This window comes from Podarcis pityusensis, assembly GCF_964106645.2.
Source record: "Podarcis pityusensis genome assembly, chromosome: 13".
Lineage (NCBI taxonomy): Eukaryota > Metazoa > Chordata > Lepidosauria > Squamata > Lacertidae > Podarcis > Podarcis pityusensis.
In genome coordinates, this window is record NC_138038.1 from 15,353,954 (window position 1) to 15,377,227 (window position 23,274).

General features: G+C 45.7%; 2 protein-coding genes across 6 annotated transcripts in view; both read left to right on the forward strand.

The window, feature by feature from the left end:
• The window catches only part of LOC308460294 (uncharacterized protein), a 111,777-nt gene extending 110,351 nt beyond the window's left edge, over window positions 1–1,426 (forward strand). For all 3 annotated transcript variants that reach the window (XM_080976438.1, XM_080976439.1, XM_080976440.1), the window contains one exon: window positions 962–1,426. In XM_080976438.1, coding sequence (XP_080832564.1) covers window positions 962–1,255 — 294 coding nt within the window. In that variant the 3' untranslated portion in view covers window positions 1,256–1,426. The remainder of the gene's footprint in view (window positions 1–961) is intronic.
• A 3,493-nt stretch (window positions 1,427–4,919) lies between these two features.
• LOC308460481 (tRNA N(3)-cytidine methyltransferase METTL2-like) lies at window positions 4,920–22,258 on the forward strand. 3 transcript variants are annotated; one of them, XR_013978571.1, is made up of 10 exons: window positions 4,920–5,048; window positions 6,364–6,455; window positions 8,126–8,487; window positions 9,819–9,868; window positions 11,537–11,597; window positions 13,378–13,517; window positions 15,620–15,726; window positions 18,042–18,107; window positions 20,325–20,959; window positions 20,994–21,429. XR_013978571.1 is itself a non-coding variant. In XM_080976944.1 (9 exons), the coding sequence occupies exons 1-9, from the start codon at window positions 4,957–4,959 to the stop codon at window positions 20,516–20,518; spliced, it is 1,164 nt and encodes a 387-aa protein (XP_080833070.1). In that variant the 5' UTR covers window positions 4,920–4,956; the 3' UTR covers window positions 20,519–21,429. The 3 variants fall into 3 exon arrangements, 2 of the variants coding, with proteins under 2 accessions (XP_080833070.1, XP_080833071.1); XM_080976944.1 differs by having other exon boundaries at window positions 20,325–21,429; XM_080976945.1 differs by lacking the exon at window positions 18,042–18,107 and having other exon boundaries at window positions 20,325–22,258.
• Window positions 22,259–23,274: the final 1,016 nt, after the last annotated feature.

Consider the following 23,274-nt stretch of genomic DNA (forward strand, 5'->3'; position numbering starts at 1 on the left):
TGCTAGTCTCTCTGTGTGTGTTGTTGATTTTCCAGCAAACATAGAAAAACACAAACAGGAAAAAGAAAGGAAACATACAGAAATGATAACAACATCCCCAAAGCAGTCCCCCTCCCCACATTCCTGCAACAATATAGATTATAAAAAGACCAGGAGTTGCTAGTATACTGCTCCATAGATGCTAATGCATTGAAGGTGGGCGATAAGCCGTGTTCTTTAGTCCTTACGTGAGAAAGAAAATCGGCCCAAATGGTCCAAAGAGAGTTAAGGGCTGACACCCTTCAGTAGGTTGGGTTCTGTCTAAGCCACATGTCCATATGGTGGAATCCTAACATGTCCGAGTAGAATGGAACTTTCTCCTGGCAGAGTGGCAACAGGATTGCTGCCCGGGTCCCGCTGAAATCAATGGAGCTTCAGCTGGATCCATGGCTAACTTGCTCCACCGATTTCAGTAGGCTGCAGTGAGCACAGTCTACACATGTTTGGCAGCCTTTCTTCCTTCATATCTTCCCCCAATGTGTGGACAGTGTGCAGTTGGAGCCACACAGTGGCGAGGCAGAGCTAGAGCACACTCTACTCTATATAGAGGGAAGTATGCCTGACTAGGGCATGCCGATTAACTTCCCATCTGCATAAAATTTCCCTTGCTGTTAGCCATTACAGTGGTACTTCTGGTTGCGAACGGGATCCGTTCTGGAGGCCTGTTCGCAACATGAAAAGAACGCAACCTGCAGTGGCGCATCTGCAGGTTGCAATTCACCGCTTCTGCGTATGCGCATGACATCATTTTTCCGCTTCTGCGCATGTGCGAGCGGCGAAACCCAGAAGGAACCCTTTCCGGTACTTCCGGGTCGCCATGGGACGTAACCTGAAAGAACGTAACATGAAGTGGACGTAACATGAGGTATGACTGTACTGTTCTGACAGCTTCATCTCCCCTTCCAACCTGTCTCCCGCTCAGGTGAAGAAAGCAACAGACGCCTACCGGATGGCAATCGCTCTCCGAGAGCGCAACAAGTCCCTGAAACTCTGGAAGAGAGTGCGCGGCGCAGAGATTGGGCTGGACTCGGGGAACCCCAGCTTCTACCAGACCTTCTCCACGTACTCCTGGTCGTGGAACGTCTGCCAGGAACTACTGACGCCTCGAGAACTCCGAGAATACGACAGGAAAACGTATCGGGACAGCTGCCGGTCATCCGCTGCTGGGGAAAAGCTAATCAAGGCAGGCGGGAGGCATAAAGGAAGCAAGAAGTAGGCCCCCCCCCCCCCGATGTTGCTTACTGTGGCATCCTCCTCTTCACCGGAGGGCGCTCCGTAGGATGATCTCGGGCTGGCATCCGGGACGCAACTCCCATGTTGGGAAATGCAGGGCTTCACCTTTGTACACTGGCAAAATACAGTGAGAAATTAAGGTAGAAAAGGCAAACCTCCTGTGTCGTGGCTTCTGCTTTTCTCCTGTTCCTGAGTCTTGCCCAACTAGGAGGGAAAGGGAAAGCAGGACGAGGGTGGGGGAAGCATTTGATCTTGACTGCCAAGAGCCATTTCGTGATTCAAACAGAAGTCTTCCGATCTGCATTTTTACAGCATCTCCATAGATCCCCCACCTCTTGTAAACAAATAGGGATCCACTTTTAGACTGAACTTTAAGCAAACCCTGACATTCTGAATTTCAAACTTTGGGATTTCCACACAAGCCTTTGCAAGAAATTCCCGCATCTCAATCATCCCAATTCAATTTTATTGAGAAGTACTTAGAAGTACTTAGAAGTACTTAGGGATGCGGGTGGCGTTGTGGGTTAAACCACAGAGCCTAGGACTTGCCGATCAGAAGGTCAGCGGTTCGAATCCCCCCAACAGGGTGAGCTCCCGTCGCTCGGTCCCAGCTCCTGCCCACCTAGCACTTCGAAAGCACGTCAAAGTGCAAGTAGATAAATAGGTACCGCTCCGGTGGGAAGGTAAAGGGCGTTTCCGTGCGCTGCTCTGGTTTGCCAGAAGCGGCTTAGTCATGCTGGCCACATGACCTGGAAGCTGTACTCCGGCTCCCTCAGCCAATAAAGCGAGATGAGTGCCGCAACCCCAGAGTCGGTCACGACTGGACCTAATGGTCAGGGGTCCCTTTACCTTTACCTTTTACTTAGAATCATAGAATCCTATTATACAAGGGGATGGGCAGTCCTCCTACCTTATTAATCCTTCCTAGAAAACTGTGAAGTGAGCCATCGTTGCTCTTCTTATTTTGCTGACGAGAAATTATGCCTTGTATATATTCTCAAGCACAGGCTAGGCAAAATAATTGATTTTTCTCTAGGAATGGGTCTAAGAAAAGGGGGGGGGCCTGCAGTCCTTGGATAACACCTGAAAGAAAGAATATGTTCTATAGCCATAGCCCATGATGCTCATTTGTGTTGCTCCAGCAGTCCTTGCTTTCCTGAGGTTCTCCTTTAGGTGAGTGAAATCTTTTTGGGCATCATCAAAATGGGGGAAAGTATGAAGCATTGAGACATAGATGGCAGCAAGGAGTCCTGCTCCCCAAATCTAACTCAGCCATATTTGAAAGTTGAATGAGACTGATATCAGGTCTGGGTTTACAGCGTGCTTCTTAAAAGATTGTGCACCACACAAACCTGAATTTTACAACCTAGGTAATTTATACAAAGCAACATGTGTATGTTTTTGCACAATTTAGGTTGTATACACATTACTGCTTAACTCTGGCTCCACTGCACGCCTGCTGCTGGTATTTGAAGCTCAGTATGCACATAGGATCCTGAAGCTGAGACTCCAATACTTTGGCCACCTCATGAGAAGAGAAGACTCCCTGGAAAAGATCCTGATGTTGGGAAAGATGGAGGGCACGAGAAGGGGACGACAGAGGACAAGATGGTTGGATAGTGTTCTCAAAGCATGAGTTGGACCAAACTGCGGGAGGCAGTGGAAGACAGGAGTGGCTGGTGTGCTCTGGTCCATGGGGTCACGAAGAGTCGGACACGACTAAACGACTAAACAACAACAACATACACATAGGGTTGCCATATTTCAAAAAGTGATAATCTGGACACAAACGTTGAGCTTTTTTTAGGTTTCCCAAAGTTGTTGAGCTTCTTACGGCAAAATCGCAAGTTTTTGAGCTATTTTTAATGAACATTGCCAAAAATGACACTGCCGACATGGGTTGCTATGTGTCCAGATTTTCCTGGACATTTTTTAGCAATTTCTGTCCAGGCACTGCTTTCATCTCCAGTACCTCTGCTGTGTCCGTGAAATTCCAGCAACCCTACACACGCATGGCATTACCAGCAATCCATACCTGCCCGGTAGTTTATTCAGAAATGCTGCTGCTTGATGCTTTTCCCCTCAAAACAGCTTCCATCCGATTTGAAAACAGGAGCTTTGCAGTTAAGCTGAGGTGTGTACGTTTGAGACAGCCATTGCATGTGTGCAGATGACAGCTGCATGAATAGTTCACAAGGGTTGCAGGTGTGGGAATACCAGCAGGTAATGTGCATCAGGTGGAGGCATTTCAACCCCCGGCCTAGGACCCATGCTCCTACGGGACTGCCTCTCCTGGTATGCCCCGCAGAGGACCTTAAGGTCCACAAAAGACAATATTTTGGAGGTCCGAAGTCGCAAGGTGCTTAGATTGGTCTCAACTAGGGCCAGGGCCTTTTCAGTACTGGCCCCGTCTTGATGGAACGCTCTGTCACAAAAGACCAGGGCCCTGCAGGACTTGACATCTTTCCGCAGGGCCTGCAAGACAGAGCTGTTCTGCCTGGCCTTTGGTTTAGACTCAGTCTGACCCTTATGTTTCCCTCCCCTTATGGTTTTGATCTATGGCCTACTTTTAAAATGAGGCTGCATTTTAAATTGCATTTTAACCTGTATTTTAATTTGGTTTTTTTCTTTTCCTATTATGTTTTTATTGTAATTTTACAGGTGTTAGCCACCCTGAGCCTGGCCCTGGCCGGGGAGGGCGGGGTATAAATAATGTTGTTGTTGTTGTTCTCTTTGTGTGTACAGCAACATGCAAATGCAATGATGGAGGGAGTGGCCTCATTGTGCTTTAAGCCGCTGCATAACTATTCTGCTCGTGGTAGTCAAGGTAGAGGGGACACCAAAGGAATGCAGGGCACTGAAGCCGTACCTTCTCATTACAGTGGTACCTCGGGTTAAGTACTTAATTCGTTCCGGAGGTCCATTCCTAACCTGAAACTGTTCTTAACCTGAAGCACCACTTTGGCTAATGGGGCCTCCAGTTGCCGCCATGTCGCTGGAGCACGATTTCTGTTCTCATCCTGAAGCAAAGTTCTTAACCTGAGGTACTATTTCTGGGTTAGCGGAGTCTGTAACCTGAAGCGTATGTAACCTGAGGTACCACTGTACTGGAAATCTTGCTTGCTTCCTCCACTTTCCCCATCCCGCCTTAAGTTGTACCAACCTGCCTTTTTTTTTACGATAGCATAATCACAGTTCTCCACCACAAACATTCTGATTTCTCAGGGCCAATGGACTGCGCTTTCCTCGCAAGGCATCAGAGGCTGCAATCCTGTACCCACTGCGAGAAGATGGGATACTGAACCTTTTTCGGCTTGACCCAGTTCAGTTGCTCTTTTTGATGCAGAGAATCTTCCCTCCTCTAGGCGGAGGGAAATACAACAATCTACTGAAAAACGCCGTTCACTCCACGTGCCGCTCTGGCAGTTTCTAGCTCTACGAGTCGGGAAGCTTAGACGGGGCCGGATAGTTCTCATTCTGGTCCACCCGAGGAAGCGCGCCGCCGGGAAAATTAAACGCGGAGGAAGGAGGCGTTGGCAAACCCGACTGCCCTCGCGCATGCGCATTCCGCGCGTCTTTTCCTATTCCTCGCATAGGGCAGAAGCGTCACACTGCGGTCTGCTTCCGGGTTCAGTTCCCTTCCTCCCTCCTTCCTTCCTTCCTTCCTTCCTTCCTCTCGTGCTTATGGCGGCGCCCAGCCAGGACGGGAGGAGAAGGAAGCAGTTTGGGAACCGCTTCCTCACCGACCCGGCTCGCCTCTTCCAGCACAACGCCTGGTAAGGAGGAGAGGTGGGGGGAATGAGGACTGCGGTGCGAGTTTTCCCGCATTGTACCAATCTAGCTGCCATCAAAACCAAGGAGGAAGGTCCCTGCCCGCGTGGAGCTTGCAGTGAAAGACGAGGTCGTGCACTCTCCTCCCTTGGAGGTTTTTCAGCATGGCCATCTGTCATGGATGCTATAGCTGAGATTCCTGCATTGTAGGGGGTTGGGCTAGATGACCCTCGGGTCCCTTCCGATTTTTGTTGGCAAAGCTTCTCTTTCAATTCAGAATCTGTCAGTCCCCCGCCCCAGATTAACACAGATCTTCGAGGCCAGTTGGTCTGCTGGTAAATAGTAGTACAGTGGTACCTCGGGTTAATAACTTAATTTGTTCCGGAGGTCTTTCTTAACCTGAAACTGTTCATAACCTGAGGCACCACTTTAGCTAATGGGGCCCCCCACTGCCACCGCGCCACCAGAGCACGATTTCTGTTCTCTTCCTGAAGCAAAGTTCTTAACCTTATTTCTGGGTTAGCGGAGTCTGTAACCTGAAGCGTATGTAACCCGAGGTATCACTGTAGTAGTAGTAGTAGTATGTATGTATGTATGTATGTATGTATGTATTTTACTCTGCCCATCTGGCTGGGTTTCACCAGCCACTCTGGACGGCTTCCAACAAAAGGCTAAAAATACATTAAAACATCAGTCATTTAAAACTTCCCTAAACAAGGCTGCCTTCAGATGTCTTCGAAACATCAGTTAATTGTTTACAGTGGACCCTCTAGTTACGTACCACTCTGGATACGTAACTTTCGGGTTACAAACGTGGCAAACCCGGAAGTGTATACTTCTGGGTTTTGCCGCGCGCGCATGCACAGAAGCGCTCTGTGTGCCGTGCGCAGAAGCAGCACCTCTGCCTACGGACTTTTCGGGTTGCGGACAGACCCCCAGAATGAATTTAATTCTTATCCAGAGTGTCCACTATATTTCTTTGACATCTGATGGGAGGGAGTTCCACAGGGCGCGCGTCACCACCAAGAAGGCCCTCTGCCTGGTTCCCTGTAACCTCACCTCTCTCAGGGAGGGAACCGCCAGAAGGCCCTCAGAGCTGGACCTCAGTGTCCGGGCTGAACGATGGGGGTGGAGATACTCTTTCAGGTATACTGGGCCGAGGCCGTTTAGGGCTTTAAAGCTCAGCACCAACACATTGAACTGTGCTTGGAAACATACTGGGAGCCAATGGTACACTTGCAGGCAAGACTAGCTCAGCACAGATGGATTCCAGTGGCTAGGGTTAACGGAACCAGATAAATACTTCTTTCTTGCCCGCAGGGATAACGTGGAGTGGTCTGAGGAACAGGAAGCCGCAGCACAAGCGAAGGTCCAAGAGAACAGCACAGAGTTTGTGCCACAAGACCAGCAAGGTATTATTAGTGTGCGATATCACCTCTTCTGGCGGTGATATCTCTAGCCAGTCCAGAAAAAATGAGGTGTGATTAAGCCCCACTGAAGTCAGCGAAGCAAATTAGTGTCTTAACTTTACGTTGGAGGTTCGTTGTGTGACTCATATGCCAGTTTTGTGCCATTGGAACTTGTGTTTGTGAAGCAGAGTTCCAAATTGCTATTAACTTTGGCATTCTCACAAGTCACCCTCAAAGGTTAGTGCTTCTTGGAACGCTGTACGTTTGTTGCCGTTTTGCCTTCTTACACATAGGAAGAAGAGATGTGCTTGCCCACTGAATCCATGTTTGCCAGGTCTTGTGCTTAAGTCTCCCAATTCAATGGGTCACACTGGTTATTTGAAAACTGACAAAGAGTTAATTATGCCAAGTGACGCCCAGTTCGAACATCCTTTGAAGTGTGCTAAATCTTTTCTTTCTTTTTTCTCTCCCCCCCCCCCATGCTTCTTACATACAAAAAAAGGCAACAATGCTGAAAAGGGGGTACAACTTAAGAGGGGAGGGAAAAGGAAAGAAAATGTACACAATCTGTTATTATGATAAAAATTATGACAAAAAGTTATGATTACAATTTCATGTTGCAATAAAAGTAAAAAATCTCATTATCCTTTATACCCAACTTTGAAGCGTGCTAAATCTTCATGTGTAATATACCGTCACAGAACTCACATGGAGGTTTCCACATCTGTATGCAAAAAAAAGCTTGCAAAGCAAGCAGGGGGAGATTTTAGCCCACCCTTCAGCTGCTTTTGCATTTTGAGGTGCCCATCAGTTCCATGTTTGTTTATTTTTAATTTATTTGTTAAATTTGTATACCGCCTTAAACCCGTAGATCCCTGGGCAGTTCACAACACAAAGTTACGATGTACAGAGCACAAAATACATAATAAAAATAATTGAAACATAAAGATTAGTACAGATTTGACTGCCCTGTGTATAGAATCCCCCCCCCCTATTTTTAGTATGCAGGTTTCTGGAAATTATCTCCCAACAGCTACTGGAAACCGGCTTGACCTAATACCGCAAACAATAGCTTTTACAGGTCTGGGTATGTTTGTCAAAATAGATACGATGGTGGCAACCCATCATACTTGTCTTCCCCATTCAGGCATAAACTGGGGGGGGGGGTGCAGGTCGGATCTTAGCATCCAAAGCTGTAAACAGTTAAGGGGAGCTGAACTCTCTGTGGTCGGTGACTCAATCTGTCATATTTCTCTGCTTAGCTCTGATAGCAGAAGTGAACCAACCTAGGTGGAAAGTGCTTGGTGTGATGGACTGTAGGAAGGGAGAGTTTTGGCTCCCCTCATCCACACACCCCTTTTGATGTTAAAATCAGACCCACAGCCTGCTTTTTTATATGTGACACATGAATCAATCTATGGAGGAGGTTTTTGCAAATAGGATGTTTGGAAACCTATGTCACTGGGAACAATTGCATAGTGAAATACATCTTCTGGGATTTGCTTCCTTGGAGTGAGTTTGATGGAAAAATCATTTAGCTGGCTTAACTTAAAAAAACCATTGAGAGTTTCTTCTAGGTTTAAGGTGTTGTCTCCTAAACTGCAAAGCTCCTTCTCTGGTCAAGGACTTGGACTGGAGTTTTTCTCACTTGTACCCTGCCGTTTTCTTTGCAGATGCTTATGAGATCAGTGCCAGCAAGTATTGGAATGACTTTTACAAAACCCACGAAAATGGGTTTTTCAAGGACCGACACTGGCTGTTCACCGAATTTCCTGAGCTGGCTCCAAACCAGAATGCCAGTACGGTTGACGTGTGTGCCTCTGAGGCTGCTGCTGCGAAAAACACAAAAGGCTCAGGCCTTTGGGAGTGCAATGGACTTAGTTCACTGGAGACTGGGATCTTGGAGCGTCAGGACTCGGAGATAAGCAGTTGTAACTCCACCCACCAAACGCAAACAGAAGTGGCAGCGCAGAAACTGGAGGAACAAAAACTAAGAGACTTCCCAGGGTCATCTGCTACTTACAGAATACTAGAGGTAACTGCACAGTGAATCGGAACCAAAGAATGCTTTGTTGCGCCAGTAGTTCCACCTAGCTCAGCGTTCTGCCTACCAACAATAGGCCTTGGGGAGGCTCACAGATGGAGTTTAATGGTGATGTTTACCCTGTACTATACAGTGGTACCTCAGGTTAAGTACTTAATTCGTTCCGGGGGTCCGTTCTTAACCTGAAACTGTTCTTATCCTGAAGCACCACTTTAGCTAATGGGGCCTCCTGCTGCTGCTGCGCTGCTGGAGCACGATTTCTGTTCTCATCCTGAAGCAAAGTTCTTAACCCGAGGTACTATTTCTGGGTTAGCCGAGTCTGTAACATGGAGCGTATGTAACCTGAAGTGTATGTCACCCGAGGTACCACTGTATAGTTATTGGGAAGATATTAGCTGTGAACATGAAAGGTTTTGCTTCTATGTTTATGTAGTTAGTGGGCGCCAGTAGACAGGTTGGCCATATAAATGCCATTTTGTTAGAAGAGTTTTCCTTTCTGTGCATACAGCCACGATGCCTTTCAGTTTCACTGCTTGATCACGAGTTTTGTAGTTTTGAGAGGCATAATTTCAAGATAATTGTGGGGGGGGGGGTGATTAAAGGAGTCTGCAACTGGCAGCCCCTGGGCCAAACATGGTCCCTGAGTGATACCATATTATGCCCCTGTGTGGAGGGGAGGAGGGTGTAGTCATGGGGCCTGGTGGCAGTCTGTTTCAGAGTGGAGTGGTGTCCTGGCCAGCCACACCACATAATTACTCTATTTTTCCGTGTGTAAGACTAGGTTGTTTTTTTTTATTAAAATAATCATGTTGTAAATTTTAGGTTCGTCTTATACACCGTTAGTGCACTGGGTGGGGGGGCGTGTTATAGGTTGCTTCTGGGAGCCAGAGAGCGTCTGCGGCTATTGGGTGTGTTATTGGTGGCTGTGGAAAGGGCTGGGCTTGATTGGAGGTGTCACCCCACCCCAAAAAAAGCTCAACAACTCTGGGCATTTCCCCCCATTTTCTTAATTTGGATTCCCCCCAAATAGGGGGTGTCTTATACATGGGGGCGTGTTATACACGGAAAAAGACAGTATTTCAAGGCAGCCCTCCTGTAAAAAGATAGTTGCTGACCCAGGGAGAAATGTATTTGATCTTGGCAGTAAAGGAGAGCATAAAAGGAGAGGCTTGAATATATTAAATCATTTCTAGAGCGGTAGCTGTGCTGGTCTGTTGTAGCAAAAATAAATAAATCTTGTGCCACCTTAAAGACAAATGTATCATGGTATAAACTTTTGTTGCGATGGCTGAAAATATTCACTATGTTTGCTTTATTGGCAGGTGGGCTGTGGAGCAGGAAACACTGTTTTCCCCATCCTCCAAACCAACAAGTAAGAGAGACGGCAAGCAGATTGTACACTGAGGTTTACAAACCAATAGGATGGTTTTTTAGACTTGGTATCTAGAATGGTTCTGTTTCATGGTGCTTTCATTGGGATTCCCAATGTTCCCATCATGGCAAAAACGACCCACATGTGACCTTGTCTTCTTCCTTTGCTTCCACTGTGCAGAGGAGTTTTGACATTGAGGTACAGGCATCCCCCTCACTCATGCACGTTCTACTCGCGCATGATTGTGCATACGCATGGTGCCATGAAATAATTCAATTCCAACCCGGAAATGGCCAGAGAGAGCCAGAAAGTTCTCGTGGCTCACAAGGAAACCCTTGTAAAGAGAAAGAAGGTTCTTTTTTTTCATATGTGGTGGTCTTGTAGTAAAGTTAAAGCTTACTGGGAAATGATATATAATGAAATGAAAAGGATGTTTAAAATAACCTTTGTAAAAAAAACAAAAAACAGAAGCTTTTCTTTTGGGAATTATAGGGACAGAACGACATAACTGTATAGAAACTTATTCCTGTATGCGACTACAGCGACAAGAATGTTTACTTGCCCCAAAATGGAAAGAAGCAGAAATCTCAGCAAAGGAAGAATAGATACAAAAACTTATGGAATATGCAGAAATGGCGAAACTTACCAGAAGAATAAGAAATCAAGATAATTTTTAAAAATTGAAATAGTTTATGGAATATTTACAAACAAATTATAAACTGTTAAGAACATTGGCAGGATTGTTGCAATAACTTGCAGTTTCATAAAAGCATATATTTAAAGAAGATGAATAAATGAGCCAGTTAAGTTAATTTGGATATGCAGAAAATATTAAAAATACATTTAAGGAACTGCAGAAAAAAGAGGGAAGGAAGTCAAGTTTTGAAATGTCAAAATGATTGTAAAATTAGCAAAGTGTATAAACCAGAAGAATGTATATTTTTAAAAAACCAAAACAACACACCAGAACCCTCTTGGAAGCCCCAAAGAGAACAGAGGCGCTGTGGGGCTTTGTTTACGCTGCTTGGACTTCCGGTTCTCTGTCCTGCAGCTACGTATTATATTCATTCTTTATGATCCAGCCATTCTATCTTTCATAAACCAGCCTTTTTTTGTCTTCAGATCCAGATAAGATCATTTTCTCTTTCATGCAAAAAGTCCGTAAGAAATTTCCGAACCTTAACAAACGTCGGTAATGATTTTTCTCCAATTAAACCTGTTAACTTTGCTATCTCAGCCAAGTCCAATCATTTTATCAGCCAATCCTCTATAGTGGCTAGGGCTGTATCTTTCCATCTTTGTGCAAATAGTAATCTCGCACTGTAATCTTCCATTAACCTTTTCTAACAGTGTATCTGTTAGCCCTAAAAGAAATGAGTTCTGGCATCGATTGAATATTAACCTTTAAAACGTATGTATCCACATCCAATTTTTTTAAGCCTTTTTATATGTCCACTAAGCATGATAAAATGTCCCTTCATGTTCTTGGCATTTCCAGCAAGCATTTGAAACATCTTCGTTTATTAATTTCTCAGGAGTTAAATACCAACGATACATCACTTTGTAAAAATTCTCTTTAAGATCACAGCACAGTGTAAATTTGAACCCCTTAGTCCACATTCGTTCCCTGTTCTATCTGCCTTACCAGTCTTCTCTGGTTTATTTCAGCGATCCGGGCTTGTTTGTATATTGCTGTGACTTCTCCAAAACAGCGGTAGAGCTCGTCCAGGTAAAAAAACAACAAAGCTTAGTAAGAGAAGGTGGTTTAATTGTCTTGGCTAGGTGGGAAATGCCACTGTGTTTCTGAAAGTACTTGGCCTTTGCTGTTGTAACTTAATACAATTTTGTTGTTAATGTCAGGAAGGCTTTTGCCCTTTGACTCTTTGCCTAGTAGCTGGTGAGTAGAGACCTCGCTGGAGAACATTGGCAGGTGCTGGGTGGAGGCCTTCCTCTTTGACCTCTGGGAGCAGCTATCTTTATTTAATAATAATAATAATAATTTATTTATACCCCGCCGATCTAGCTGGGTTTCCCCAGCCACTCTGGGCGGCTCCCAACAAAATATTAAAATACAGTAGTCCGTCAAACATTAAAAGCTTCCCTAAACAGGGCTGCCTTCAGATGTCTTCTAAAAGTCTGGTAGTTGTTGTTCTCTTTGACATCTGGTGGGAGGACATTCCACAGGGCAGGTGCCACCACCGAGAAGGCCCTCTGCCTGGTTCCCTGTAACTTGGCTTCTCACAGCTAAGGAACCACCAGAAGGCCCTCAGAGCTGGACCTCAGTGTCCGGGCAGAACGATGGGGGTGGAGACGCTCCTTCAGGTATACTGGGCTGAGGCCGTTTAGGGCTTTAAAGGTCAGAACCAACACTTTATTTTATCTGCAGTATTTCTAGCCTGTTATTCATTCTTTCAGTCCCGGAGGGGGGAAGAAAAGCAATAAACACAGAGGATAGCAATAGACCAAAATTACAAAATCATAGAAGCAGTTCTATCATAAATAAGCAAAATGAGAAGAGCATAAATTAATATTCCCAGTTTAACGAAGTACCGTGTCGCAAGGTTAATATATGATGCATGCTTTGTTTCAGATTTAGAAATTAGGGCAGTGTGACAACAACTACTACTACTACTACTACTACTTATTGTTATTATTATTTATACCCCACCCAATCTGGGTGGCTCCCAACAGAATATTAATAATAATAAAGTGATAAAACATCAAACATTAAAAACTTCCCTAAACAGGGCTGCCTTCAGATGTCTTCTAAAAATCAGATAGTTGTTGTTTCCTTGATATCTGATGGGAGGGCGTGTGTTTGGTTTGCACATTTGGCCTTGAAGATCAAGATAAAAAGCTCTATTCAGCAAAAATTTTATTTAAAATACTTTGCATGCCACCTTTAAGAATCAAAGCTTTCCTCAAGTCATCAAAGTCGTGGTGATAATAAATAGATAATACAGACATAAACCCAGCTCAAAACAGGACACAGAGCAGCAAAAAATGCAGTAAAGATTCTTTCAGGCAAAAGCCAGTGGGAACAGGTGAGCTTTCAGATGTGTCCTAAATACAGTGCCCCCTCCCACATACCACCCAATTCAGGCTTCCTCAAACTCGGCCCTCCAGATGTTTTTGGCCTACAACTCCCATGATCCCTAGCTAGCACAGGCAAACTCCGGCCCTCCAGATGTTTGGGACTACAACTCCCATCATCCCTAGCTTACAGCACCAGTGGTCAGGGATGATGGGAATTGTAGTCCCAAACATCTGGAGGGCCGGAGTTTGCCTATGCCTGAGCTAGCAGGACCAGTGGTCAGGGATGATGGGAATTGTAGTCTCAAAACATCTGGAGGGCTGAGTTTGAGGAAACCTGAAGTAATTGAACTGCACTTTGTGACATGTAGGGTTGACGTGGCCAGGCTGCCGATTCTCGGCTTAATCTGTTCCGCAGGGTTGTGGCGAGGGTAGAACGTGAAGTGTGCTCAAAGAATACTTGTGTGAACATACAGGCCCATCCGGAATATGACACCTCTCGCTGCTTCGCCTTTGTCCATGACCTGTGTGAGACCGGGACCCCCTTTCCGATGCCAGACGAAAGTGTGGACGTTGTGGTTCTCATCTTCGTCCTTTCTGCTCTTCTCCCGGAAAAGTATGTATGTCATTCTGCTACTGCTGTGTGTGTGCTTGCCTAATATCACTATCAATAGCAGCATGTGTGTGGTATTTTTTTGGGGGGGGGGGGGTTACAAAGTTGCATTTTTTATAACTGCAGCAAATCTAGAGCACCTGTAAGCACATGGGTTAACTATACTGAATACAGGCAACAAAATTACAATGTTATCTCGGGTTAAGAACTTACCATATTTTTCGCTCTATAAGACACACTTTTTCCCTCCTAAAAAGTAAGGGGAAATGTGTGTGCGTCTTACGGAGCACATGCAGGTTGCGCAGCCATCCCAGAAGCCAGAACGCTGCGCAGCGCTCCCTCTCGCTGTTCTAGCTTCTGGCTTAGCCTGGCGCAGCCTCTTTAAAGGGAGCGCGGCTCTTGCTGGCTTTTGTTTTTTTTAACACATAATTTTTATTAACAGGCCAATCATATCACATTATTTCAAATCACATTAATTCCAAATTATACAGCCAAATTTTTCAATTTTGATAGGGGTACCCATACATCAAGCTCCGAACGAGGATCCAAACATCACTTCCATTACTGCTTTAATTAAACAGTTCTATCCAGATAGTCTCTTTATTACTTTCTTCATCTTCTTGTTGTTGCCAGATATTCCTTTCTTTGCGATCTCTGATAATCTTCACAGGCAGGTTGGAAGCAAACATCGTCTGTGTGGGTTTTACACACTCCACAAGTCATATCTCATAGGGACAGCCGCCATTCCCCTCCTCCTTCAAAAGTTTATCTTCGGTCTGCCCTTTAGTTTTCCCAGGCTTGTAAAATATCTCATAGAAGGCTCTGCCAGGTTAAGATCAAATTCCAATCATCATTCACATTCCAATAGTCCTGGTTCTCCTCCCCCCGTCTTTCTTAGACAAGCCTGTCTTGCGAGACGCCATTTTAAAACTGCGTCATAGAATTTTTCCATTCTCCAATATTTACCAATCCTCTCTTCATTCATCATTAATTCATCCCACACAGTTTTTAAATTCCTGCTTGTGATTAATAAAATACGGCGATTCTTCTTCCTTTGGGGTGGAGGATTATTAATACTCACATAAGGCAAAGAAAAGAAAATTTTTTTCCTCCACCCCCCTTCTTCACTCCAGACATACCAATCTCTTAATGGCGCTTCATCGCTTGATTTATTTGTCCTCGCCCGCCGCTCCGATCCCAGAGATCCATTAATCAGCAGTCTTATCTCCCGAACTTTACTTGATGTATGTGCTTTAGCTTCTTCCAATTATATATTTCCAATTGTATTTTCGAGCTAAAGCGAACCAGCCCGCGCAAATTGGAGACAGCGTCCGGGAAGAGCCGACTTCACCGAGGGCTGGTGCCAAGTGACCGGGGCACCCCCTTCTCTCGAATCCGGGGGTGCATTATGGCCACCGCTGGCAAGGCAGTCCCCCCCATCTCCTTGGGGGGTCGGGAAGACTGCATACTTCCCATAGCAGCCTCTTAATTACCTCGTGTGGGTCGGAGAGATGTTATTGTCGGCCATCTTCCAATGTGCCACCTGGTGGCCCCCGGCTCTTGCCGGCTTTTGCGGGAGATGGGGGAAGGGGCAGAGCGTGTGGCCTGAAGCACCACTTTAGCTAATGGGGCCTCCTGCTGCCGCTGCACCGCCACTACACGATTTCTGTTCTCATCCTGAAGGAAAGTTCTTAACCCGAGGTACTATTTCTGGGTTAGCGGAGTCTGTAACCTGAAGTGTATGTAACCTGAGGTACCACTGTAGTTCATTGGAAGCTTTATTTTGCTATTGTTATTCCAAGCTGATAGATTACAGTGGTACCTCAAGTTACAAACGCCTGAGGTTACAAACACTTCAGGTTACAAACTCCGCTAACCTGGAAGAGTTACCTCAAGTTGAGAACTTTGCCCCAGGATGAGAACGGAAATCGTGTGCCGGCGAGCGGCAGCAAGAGGCCCCATTAGCGAACGCACACCTCTAGTTAAGAACAGTTTTCAGGTTAAGAACAGACCTCCGGAACGAATTAAGTTTGTAACTAGAGGTACCACTGTACTAGCATGTTTCAGTGGCTGCTGAGTCTTTTCCCTCTGTTTTGCTCCCACAGAATGCAGTGTGTAATCAACAGACTTAGCAAACTACTGAAACCTGGCGGAATTATTTTATTACGAGATTATGGCCGTTACGATCTAGCCCAACTCCGCTTTAAAAAAGGTAAGGGGAGGGAACAGGCAGTATTGCCATTTAGTAAAGGAAGCAGTCATTCCCCCTGCATCTCAGCGGTTACAAGACAGAAGTACTGTTTTGGGGGGACAGGGGACACGCGGGTGTGGAGGACTCTCTGGTCCTGAATGGGGTAACTGTGCCCCTGAAGGACCAGGTGTGCAGCCTGGGGGTCATTTTGGACTCACAGCTGTCCATGGAGGCGCAGGTCAATTCTGTGTCCAGGGCAGCTGTCTATCAGCTCCATCTGGTACACAGGCTGAGACCCTACCTGCCTGCAGACTGTCTTGCCAGAGTGGTGCATGCTCTAGTTATCTCCCGCTTGGACCACTGCAATGGGCTCTATGTGGGGCTACCTTTGAAGGTGACTCGGAAACTACAACTAATCCAGAATGCGGCAGCTAGAATGGTGACTGGGAGCAGCCGCCGAGACCACATAACACCAATCTTGAAAGACCTACACTGCCTCACAGTATGTTTCCGAGCACAATTCAAAGTGTTGGTGCTGACCTTTAAAGCCCTAAACGGCCTCAGCTCAGTATACCTGAAGGAGCTTCTCCACCCCCCATCATCCAGCCCGGACACTGAGGTCCAGCGCCAAGGGCCTTCTGGCAGTTCCCTCACTGCAAGAAGTGAAGTTACAGGGAACCAGGAAGCGGGCCTTCTCGGTAGTGGCACCCGCCCTGTGGAACGCCCTCCCACCAGATGTCAAAGAGAAAAACAACTACCAGACTTTTAGAAGGCATCTGAAGGCAGCCCTGTTTAGGGAAGCTTTTAAGGTTTAATAGACAATTGTATTTTAATATTCCGTTGGAAGCTGCCCAGAGTGGCTGGGGAAACCCAGCCAGATGGGCAGGGTATAAATAATAAATAATAATAATTATTACTTGAGAAACAAAACCTCTAGCCTTCACCAGGAAGTTAAGGCACCAACAAGGTCCTGCCGCTTAAAGAAATGGAACGTGTGCTTGTGAGAGAGTGACAGATGTAACTTCTGCTTTTAGGTACCGGGGATGGATCTTGTTGTTTTCATGCAGGCTAACTTTTGGGCCTCTAAGCCCACCTTGTTTCATCCCCACACAGCAGAACGAGGAAGTAATTTTAAGCCAGGCGATGTCCCTGTTTGCTCTTGCTGTACCCTCTGTGAGATGAATGAATGAATTTTTATTTGCGTCAGCCATCGGCCATAGCGAAGAAACAACAATACGATATACAAAAAATAAAAAGTCAATTATATAATATAAAATACATTTTAGGTTTTGAATCAGTAGTCAAATAGCGGATCTTATTCTAACTGCCCCAGCTAACAACCTTGCAACCTTAGAGATGTGTGTGCAGCATATTGAGGATGAGCTTCTGATATCCACGAGGAACAGGAAAAGCAAAGGGCTGGGGAAGGCTGCTCCGTGGTGGGGTTTTTAACATGCAGTCCACAAACTTCTTTTGTACCTTTAAAGGAGGGGGGGAATTGACACAAATATACAGCTGCAAAATGGGAGAATGCAAAACCCCAGATTTTCAGTGTTCAGTTGGTAAGGTGCTGAGTGCTTGTGAGCATGTTGGGGAGCAAAGTACGGGTTGGCTTGCTCCCTTTCAGCCAGGGCATCAACCTGTCAGGGAACTGCCATCAGCTCAGAGGCGAGAGGTGGAAGGGCAGCTGGATTATAGGGAGCCTCCAAAGATCGTAGGAAGGAGCACTTCCTCAGCGGAGGAGGGAAGCCCCGCCTCTAGTGGGGAAGAGATGCAGGGCTCGAAGGATGCAACAAGAGAGAGCCAAAGCACCGTGCATGAGCAAAGCGGGGGGGGGCAGGTCCCCCTTTACCCACGCCTTCTCTGCACAGTAGGTTTACATGCAGAGAGGGGAGGCGTCGGATGGGGGTCAAGAGACTACTCTGCTGGGGAAAGTTTAAGGACCGCCCACTCTCAGATTCTGCTAGTGGCTGAGCAAGACATGGAATTGAGGCGTCCTGCACTGTAAATGTTTTTGCACCAATAATAAAGCCTTTGAAAAGACCAGTGGGGATCTTGCCTGTTCGCTCTCGAGCAACCACGCCGGTAGGCATAACAAACCATAATTGATGTACACCTTGCCAGGCCTTTTTCCTTTTCTTTCTGAGCATTTTGCAACTGCTGAATTGCAGAACCACATCTCTCCTTGCAGGTGCCTGAGTATTAACCAAAAAGGGTAGATATCTTTATCAGCCTCTTGGCCATTGATAGTTTATCGCTGTCATCACTGTATTTTGGAGGAGGTGGAAGCAAGAGTGAACTGAGTTGCAGTCAAAATTCTCATTCCTTTCTTTTAGGTCAGTGTCTGGCTGATAACTTCTACGTGAGAGGAGATGGCACCAGAGTTTATTTTTTCACACAAGGTAACTAACTTGCGGGATGTGGGTGGCGCTGTGGGTTAAACCACAGAGCCTAGGACTTGCCGATCAGAAGGTCGGCGGTTCGAATCCCCGCGACGGGGTGAGCTCCCGTTGCTCGGTCCCTGCTCCTGCCAACCTAGCAGTTTGAAAGCACGTCAAAGTGCAAGTAGATAAATAGGCACCGCTCCGGCGGGAAGGTAAACAGCAGAAGTGGCTTAGTCCTGTTGGCCACATGACCCGGAAGCTGTATGCCGGCTCCCTCGGCCAATAAAGCGAGATGAGGGCCGCAACCCCAGAGTCGGCCATGACTGGACCTAATGGTCAGGGGTCCCGTAACCTTTACCTTTAACTAACTTGCAGATCCTACCGCACTCTTTATCAATTGGCTGTCACTGATTTAAAGGCTGAAGCAGCTCAGGCTTGGTCTCTGGCCCAAGGCAGACAAGAAATGATGTTTTAGAAGATGCTGGTTCAGGTGGCAGGGAGAAGAAATGACGCCAGGATGGATGCATATAACATGATGTTCTGAGCCATTTCCATTGCGGCCTTTCTACATATGTGGAGCAGTGATCCTGAGAACTGGACACCAATTTATTAAAAAGCAAAAACCCTGACGATGTGTTTAAAAAAAAGGTTAAAGACTTACATGGGCTTGATTCAGATGCCACAGCCCAAGAATACTGTTTGGTTGTTTGGAAAATGCTGCAGGTTCCCATATTTCATATCACCGTTCCTGGGTTTCTGTGGCATCTGAATTGGGAAAACTATGGTTCATGCGAAACATGATTTGTTGCCACCAAGCAGTGAGGGTATTTCAGACACTTGCATCAATTGTATCAACACACACAGGGTTCTTAAGTTATTTCTGCATGGAACCTCTGTCTGAACGGGGGTGGAGGTTTGTTGTTGTTGGTCCTGTCTTGCAGGAGGTGGCTGCGCCAGAGGGTCTTTTAATTCTGTATTTCTCTTCCAGATAATTAATTTATACCTGCCAGTGTTCAGACTGGAACCAGTCAATGAAATCATATTATATATTTTTTTTATTTTTGGGCTCAATTCATGGTGTGGTTTGTGGCCTGGAATCAGAATCATGTCACACATCGCCTTTTGCCATATAAGCTTGCCTGACAACCTTTTTATAAAAATCCTTTTACAGCTATTATGACAAATAATGATGATGATGATAATAATAATAATAATTTATTACAGTGGTACCTTGAGTTACAGACACTTCAGGTTACAGACTCTGCTAATTCAGAAATAGTACCTCAGGTTAAGTCAGGATGAGAACAGAAATCATGCTCTGGCGGCGCGGCAGCAGCAGGAGGCCCCATTAGCCGAAGTGGTGCTTCAGGTTAAGAACAGTTTCAGGTTAAGAACCTCTGGAACGAATTAAGTACTTAACCCGAGGTACCACTGTATTTATACCCTGCCCATCTGGCTGGGTTTCCTCAGCCACTCTGGATGGCTCCCAACAGAATATTAAAAACATGATAAAACATCAAGCATTAAAAACTTCCCTAAACAAGGCTGCCTTCAGATGTCTCCTAAAAGTGAGGTAGTTGTTTATTTCCTTGACAGCTGATGGGAGGGCGTTCCACAGGGTGAGTGCCACTACTGATAAGACCCTCTGCCTGGTTCCCTGTAACCTCACTTCTCGCAGGGAGGGAAGTGCCAGAAGGCCCTCGGCACTGGACCTCCGTGTCCGGTCTGGGTGATGGGGGTGGTGACGTTCCTTCAGGTATACTGGGCCAAGGCTGTTTAGGGCTTTAAAGGTCAGCACCGGCACTTTGAATTGTGCTTGGAAACGTATTGGAAGCCAGTGTAGGTCTTTCAGGACCGGTGTCATACGATGTTATATAATGGACTTAGCAGAACAATTAATATCTCGATACATCTCACTACGACATGCCATGAGGCACAAGAGGATGTATTGTATCCTTGTTCATGTTTATATAAAATACAAATTAATACCGTAGTCCCACCAAAATGATCATCCAATCCTTTCCTTGCTTGACAATTTCCTTCTTCCAAGAGGTATTTACCTATCTTTGCCACTGCTCAGTTCGATAGGCAGAAAAACCTTTCTACTCTTTTGGTCTCAGATTATCACTGGTTTTATTGCTATTTGTTGTCATTATCTTGTTTTTTCCCATCTTCATCACAAACCGCCTTGCAGCGTTATAATTTAAAATCACATTTCTTTCCGATGTCCCTTAGATGAGCTGGATTTGCTGTTCTCTACAGCAGGCTTGGAGAAAGCCCAAAACATTGTGGATCGCCGCCTCCAAGTGAACAGAGGGAAACAAATCACCATGTACAGAGTCTGGATCCAGTGTAAATATCGCAAGCCAAAGGGCGACAAGGAATCTCTAGGAGAAAGAAGCAGCTTTCATCCTAGCGGCTGCACGTAGCGAGACTCGGTTCTCTCCCCTGGCGGTTGCCCATTATACTGGGGAACTCACTGCAGACTTTGTACAGCAAACAGGACTGCATGGTGCTTGTATTAGAAGCACAAAGTTTACTGGCACAAGCCCCAATACGGAGCAAAAAATTTAAATTCGCTTGGTGGGTGGGGAGATGCAATGAACTGTAATGCAACTTTGTGGCTTACAGGATCATCCCCGGGGTCTGAGTTCCTTGGCCTCCTACTGAATTAGGTGGGTTTATTCCTGCAAAAACAGTATGATGGCACCTCCTTCTGCAATCCTACCTGGAGAGACTGCTTCTGGCCACTTACTTGACCAGGAAAGAGGGAAGTCCCTTGCCAAATGGTCAGCTCTTCTTTTCAGACCTGAACAAACATTCTTCAGATGCAGGAATGTGCGTCAGACCAAGTGTTTAGATGCAGGAACGTGCATCAAACCAAGGTCTCCCATGTATATGCAGGTCCGGCTGTTTAACTAAATCTAAACAAGATCAAGCATTGCATCAGTTTCTGACTGCTTCAAGTTGTTTATAACCATGCCTTCTTACACCTACGATGTAACTTTTCTACATTGGCGGTGGGTGGGGTGGGGAAGGGAAGAGGCTAAGAAAGTGTCCTGGGAATCTTGCAGGTTTCTAGAATAATTTCAAGTTGTTTTAACAAATATTCACTGGCATAAGTGATTGTTACTGCATCACCCTCGCTGATGGTCAACAAGCACACTAGAAAAAAATGGAACAACCCTCTCCAGCCACCAAATTTTATAAAGTTATAGTATATTTAAAACAATTCTGAATTTAATGCAAACAGAACATGTTAAAGCCTGCCTGTGTAATCTCCAGAACTGAACCAGACTTGTGAAAATAAGCTTAAAAAATTAAAAGACCTTTTAAAAGATTTTGCATATGAAGCTATGCTTTAGCATTACATCAGGGACAGCCAATGTTGTGCCATACAGATACTGGACTGCCAACTCCCATCAGCAGCAGCCAGTGATCAGGGATGATGTGAGTTGGAGACCATTGGCTGAGGGACACAAAGTTTCATGAATGAGCCTCAGGTGCGCACATTGACCCCATCCTCTTCTGTGTCATGGTGGCAAGGTAAGAAGTCTACAGCTTCCAATTCTGGCTGAACTTGGAGTAACTATATTAGCCTACTACTTAGTGCAAACATGCAAGATGGAAATGTGATTTATAACCCTGGCTTATTCACTAACATATAACGGGGAATGAAGTTAGTTTTTTAAATGCAAGCAGATTCTCTGATCACCTGCTTGTGAAAAAGAAGGGGGGGAAAACCTTAATGAAAAATCATTCTGGCCAGTTAAGAGCCCTAATTTTGGATTGCACCTGCAGCTGTACAACAGGTAAATGTAAGTTTTGAACTGCTTATCTGCTTTCCATTTCCTTCAGACACTTCATAAATTCACTCATGTCTCCATAGTACAGCCAGTAGTTGATGGAAACTTCTCTAACTTTGGTTCTGTGAATTCAGACAACACAGTAAACCACAGCTTGCCTAAACTATGGTTTGCAATATCAGCTTCAAATGCTAGCTTCTTGACCGCAAAATGAACAATTTTGTGAGCAGGTTCCACTAAAGAGTTTGTCTTTAAACATGGTTTGCTGTTCTGCACACTAGATTCAGGCTTGTGCCCTTCCCACTTGCCTCTCAACAAAGTGACCATGGGTCAGATGTCACAGTAAACCATGGTTTACTCTTATGGGTGACTTGTTAACTATCCTTACCCTCTCTTATTTCAGCATGTTTGTGAGTTTAGAAAATTACGTTTCTGTTGTTTGTTGACAGCATTTTAGTCTTATGTCTGAACCCTAAACTATGGCTAGTTTTAATTATGGTTTAAAGAAGCCATTTTCATAGTCCATTCTTTGAAGTTGACTTTTTTCAAGCAAACTAAAGATTAACATAGTCCTTAACATTTATTCAAGTTTTGAAACTGGTTAATCAAAAACAAATAAGGCTGTTAACGGCCATACCAGAAGAGAGAGATAAGCCATAGGCTCACCTAGTCATTCCTTCCACAAATATACTGTGGCTTATTGCGATTCCAAATGGGTTACAATGGTTAGCTGAAAACGTAAGAGAAACGTTTGTGCCCTCTTTCTGTCTGCATTGGAGGAGATGACTGTTCTTGCACATACTCTAAGGGGGCGTGCCATGGGCAGGTCAGCAATAACTCACACGGTGTCAATGAAGTTAACTCTTTATTCAAAGAGACCAGGCCTAGCGAGCACAGCAACTCTTCCCAATAGATCTTGCCCCGATGAGTCAGTTGTGAGGTCCCCATAGCTCCCTAAGTCTCCTTTCCCAGGTCCTTCCCAAAGAATTTCGGGTTCCTCCTTCTTGTCTCTCATTGCTCCATCTTCTTCGTCTCTCTGCATGTTCTGGTAGACTGGGGAGAGGGGAGCTGGTCGCAGTAGGAGGGGGAGACCCCTGGCTTCTTCAGCAGCCTGCCTCATCTCTGCCTCTCCCTCTTCTGCCCCTGGTTCTAGACTGTTCTCTGCCACAGCCTCTTCCTGCTCACTAAACCCTGTTCAGCTTCTGACTCCTCCTGCCAGTCTGTTCCCTCTTTTCCCTCTCCCCACTCATCATCATCATCATTCCACCACCAATCCCCTGGCCCTCAGCCTTCTTCCCCTGAGGGTTCCCTTGGGGGTTCCCCAGCTGGTGTCTCCCACTACTGCTCTGCATCCAAACCAGTTCATGACACATACTTAG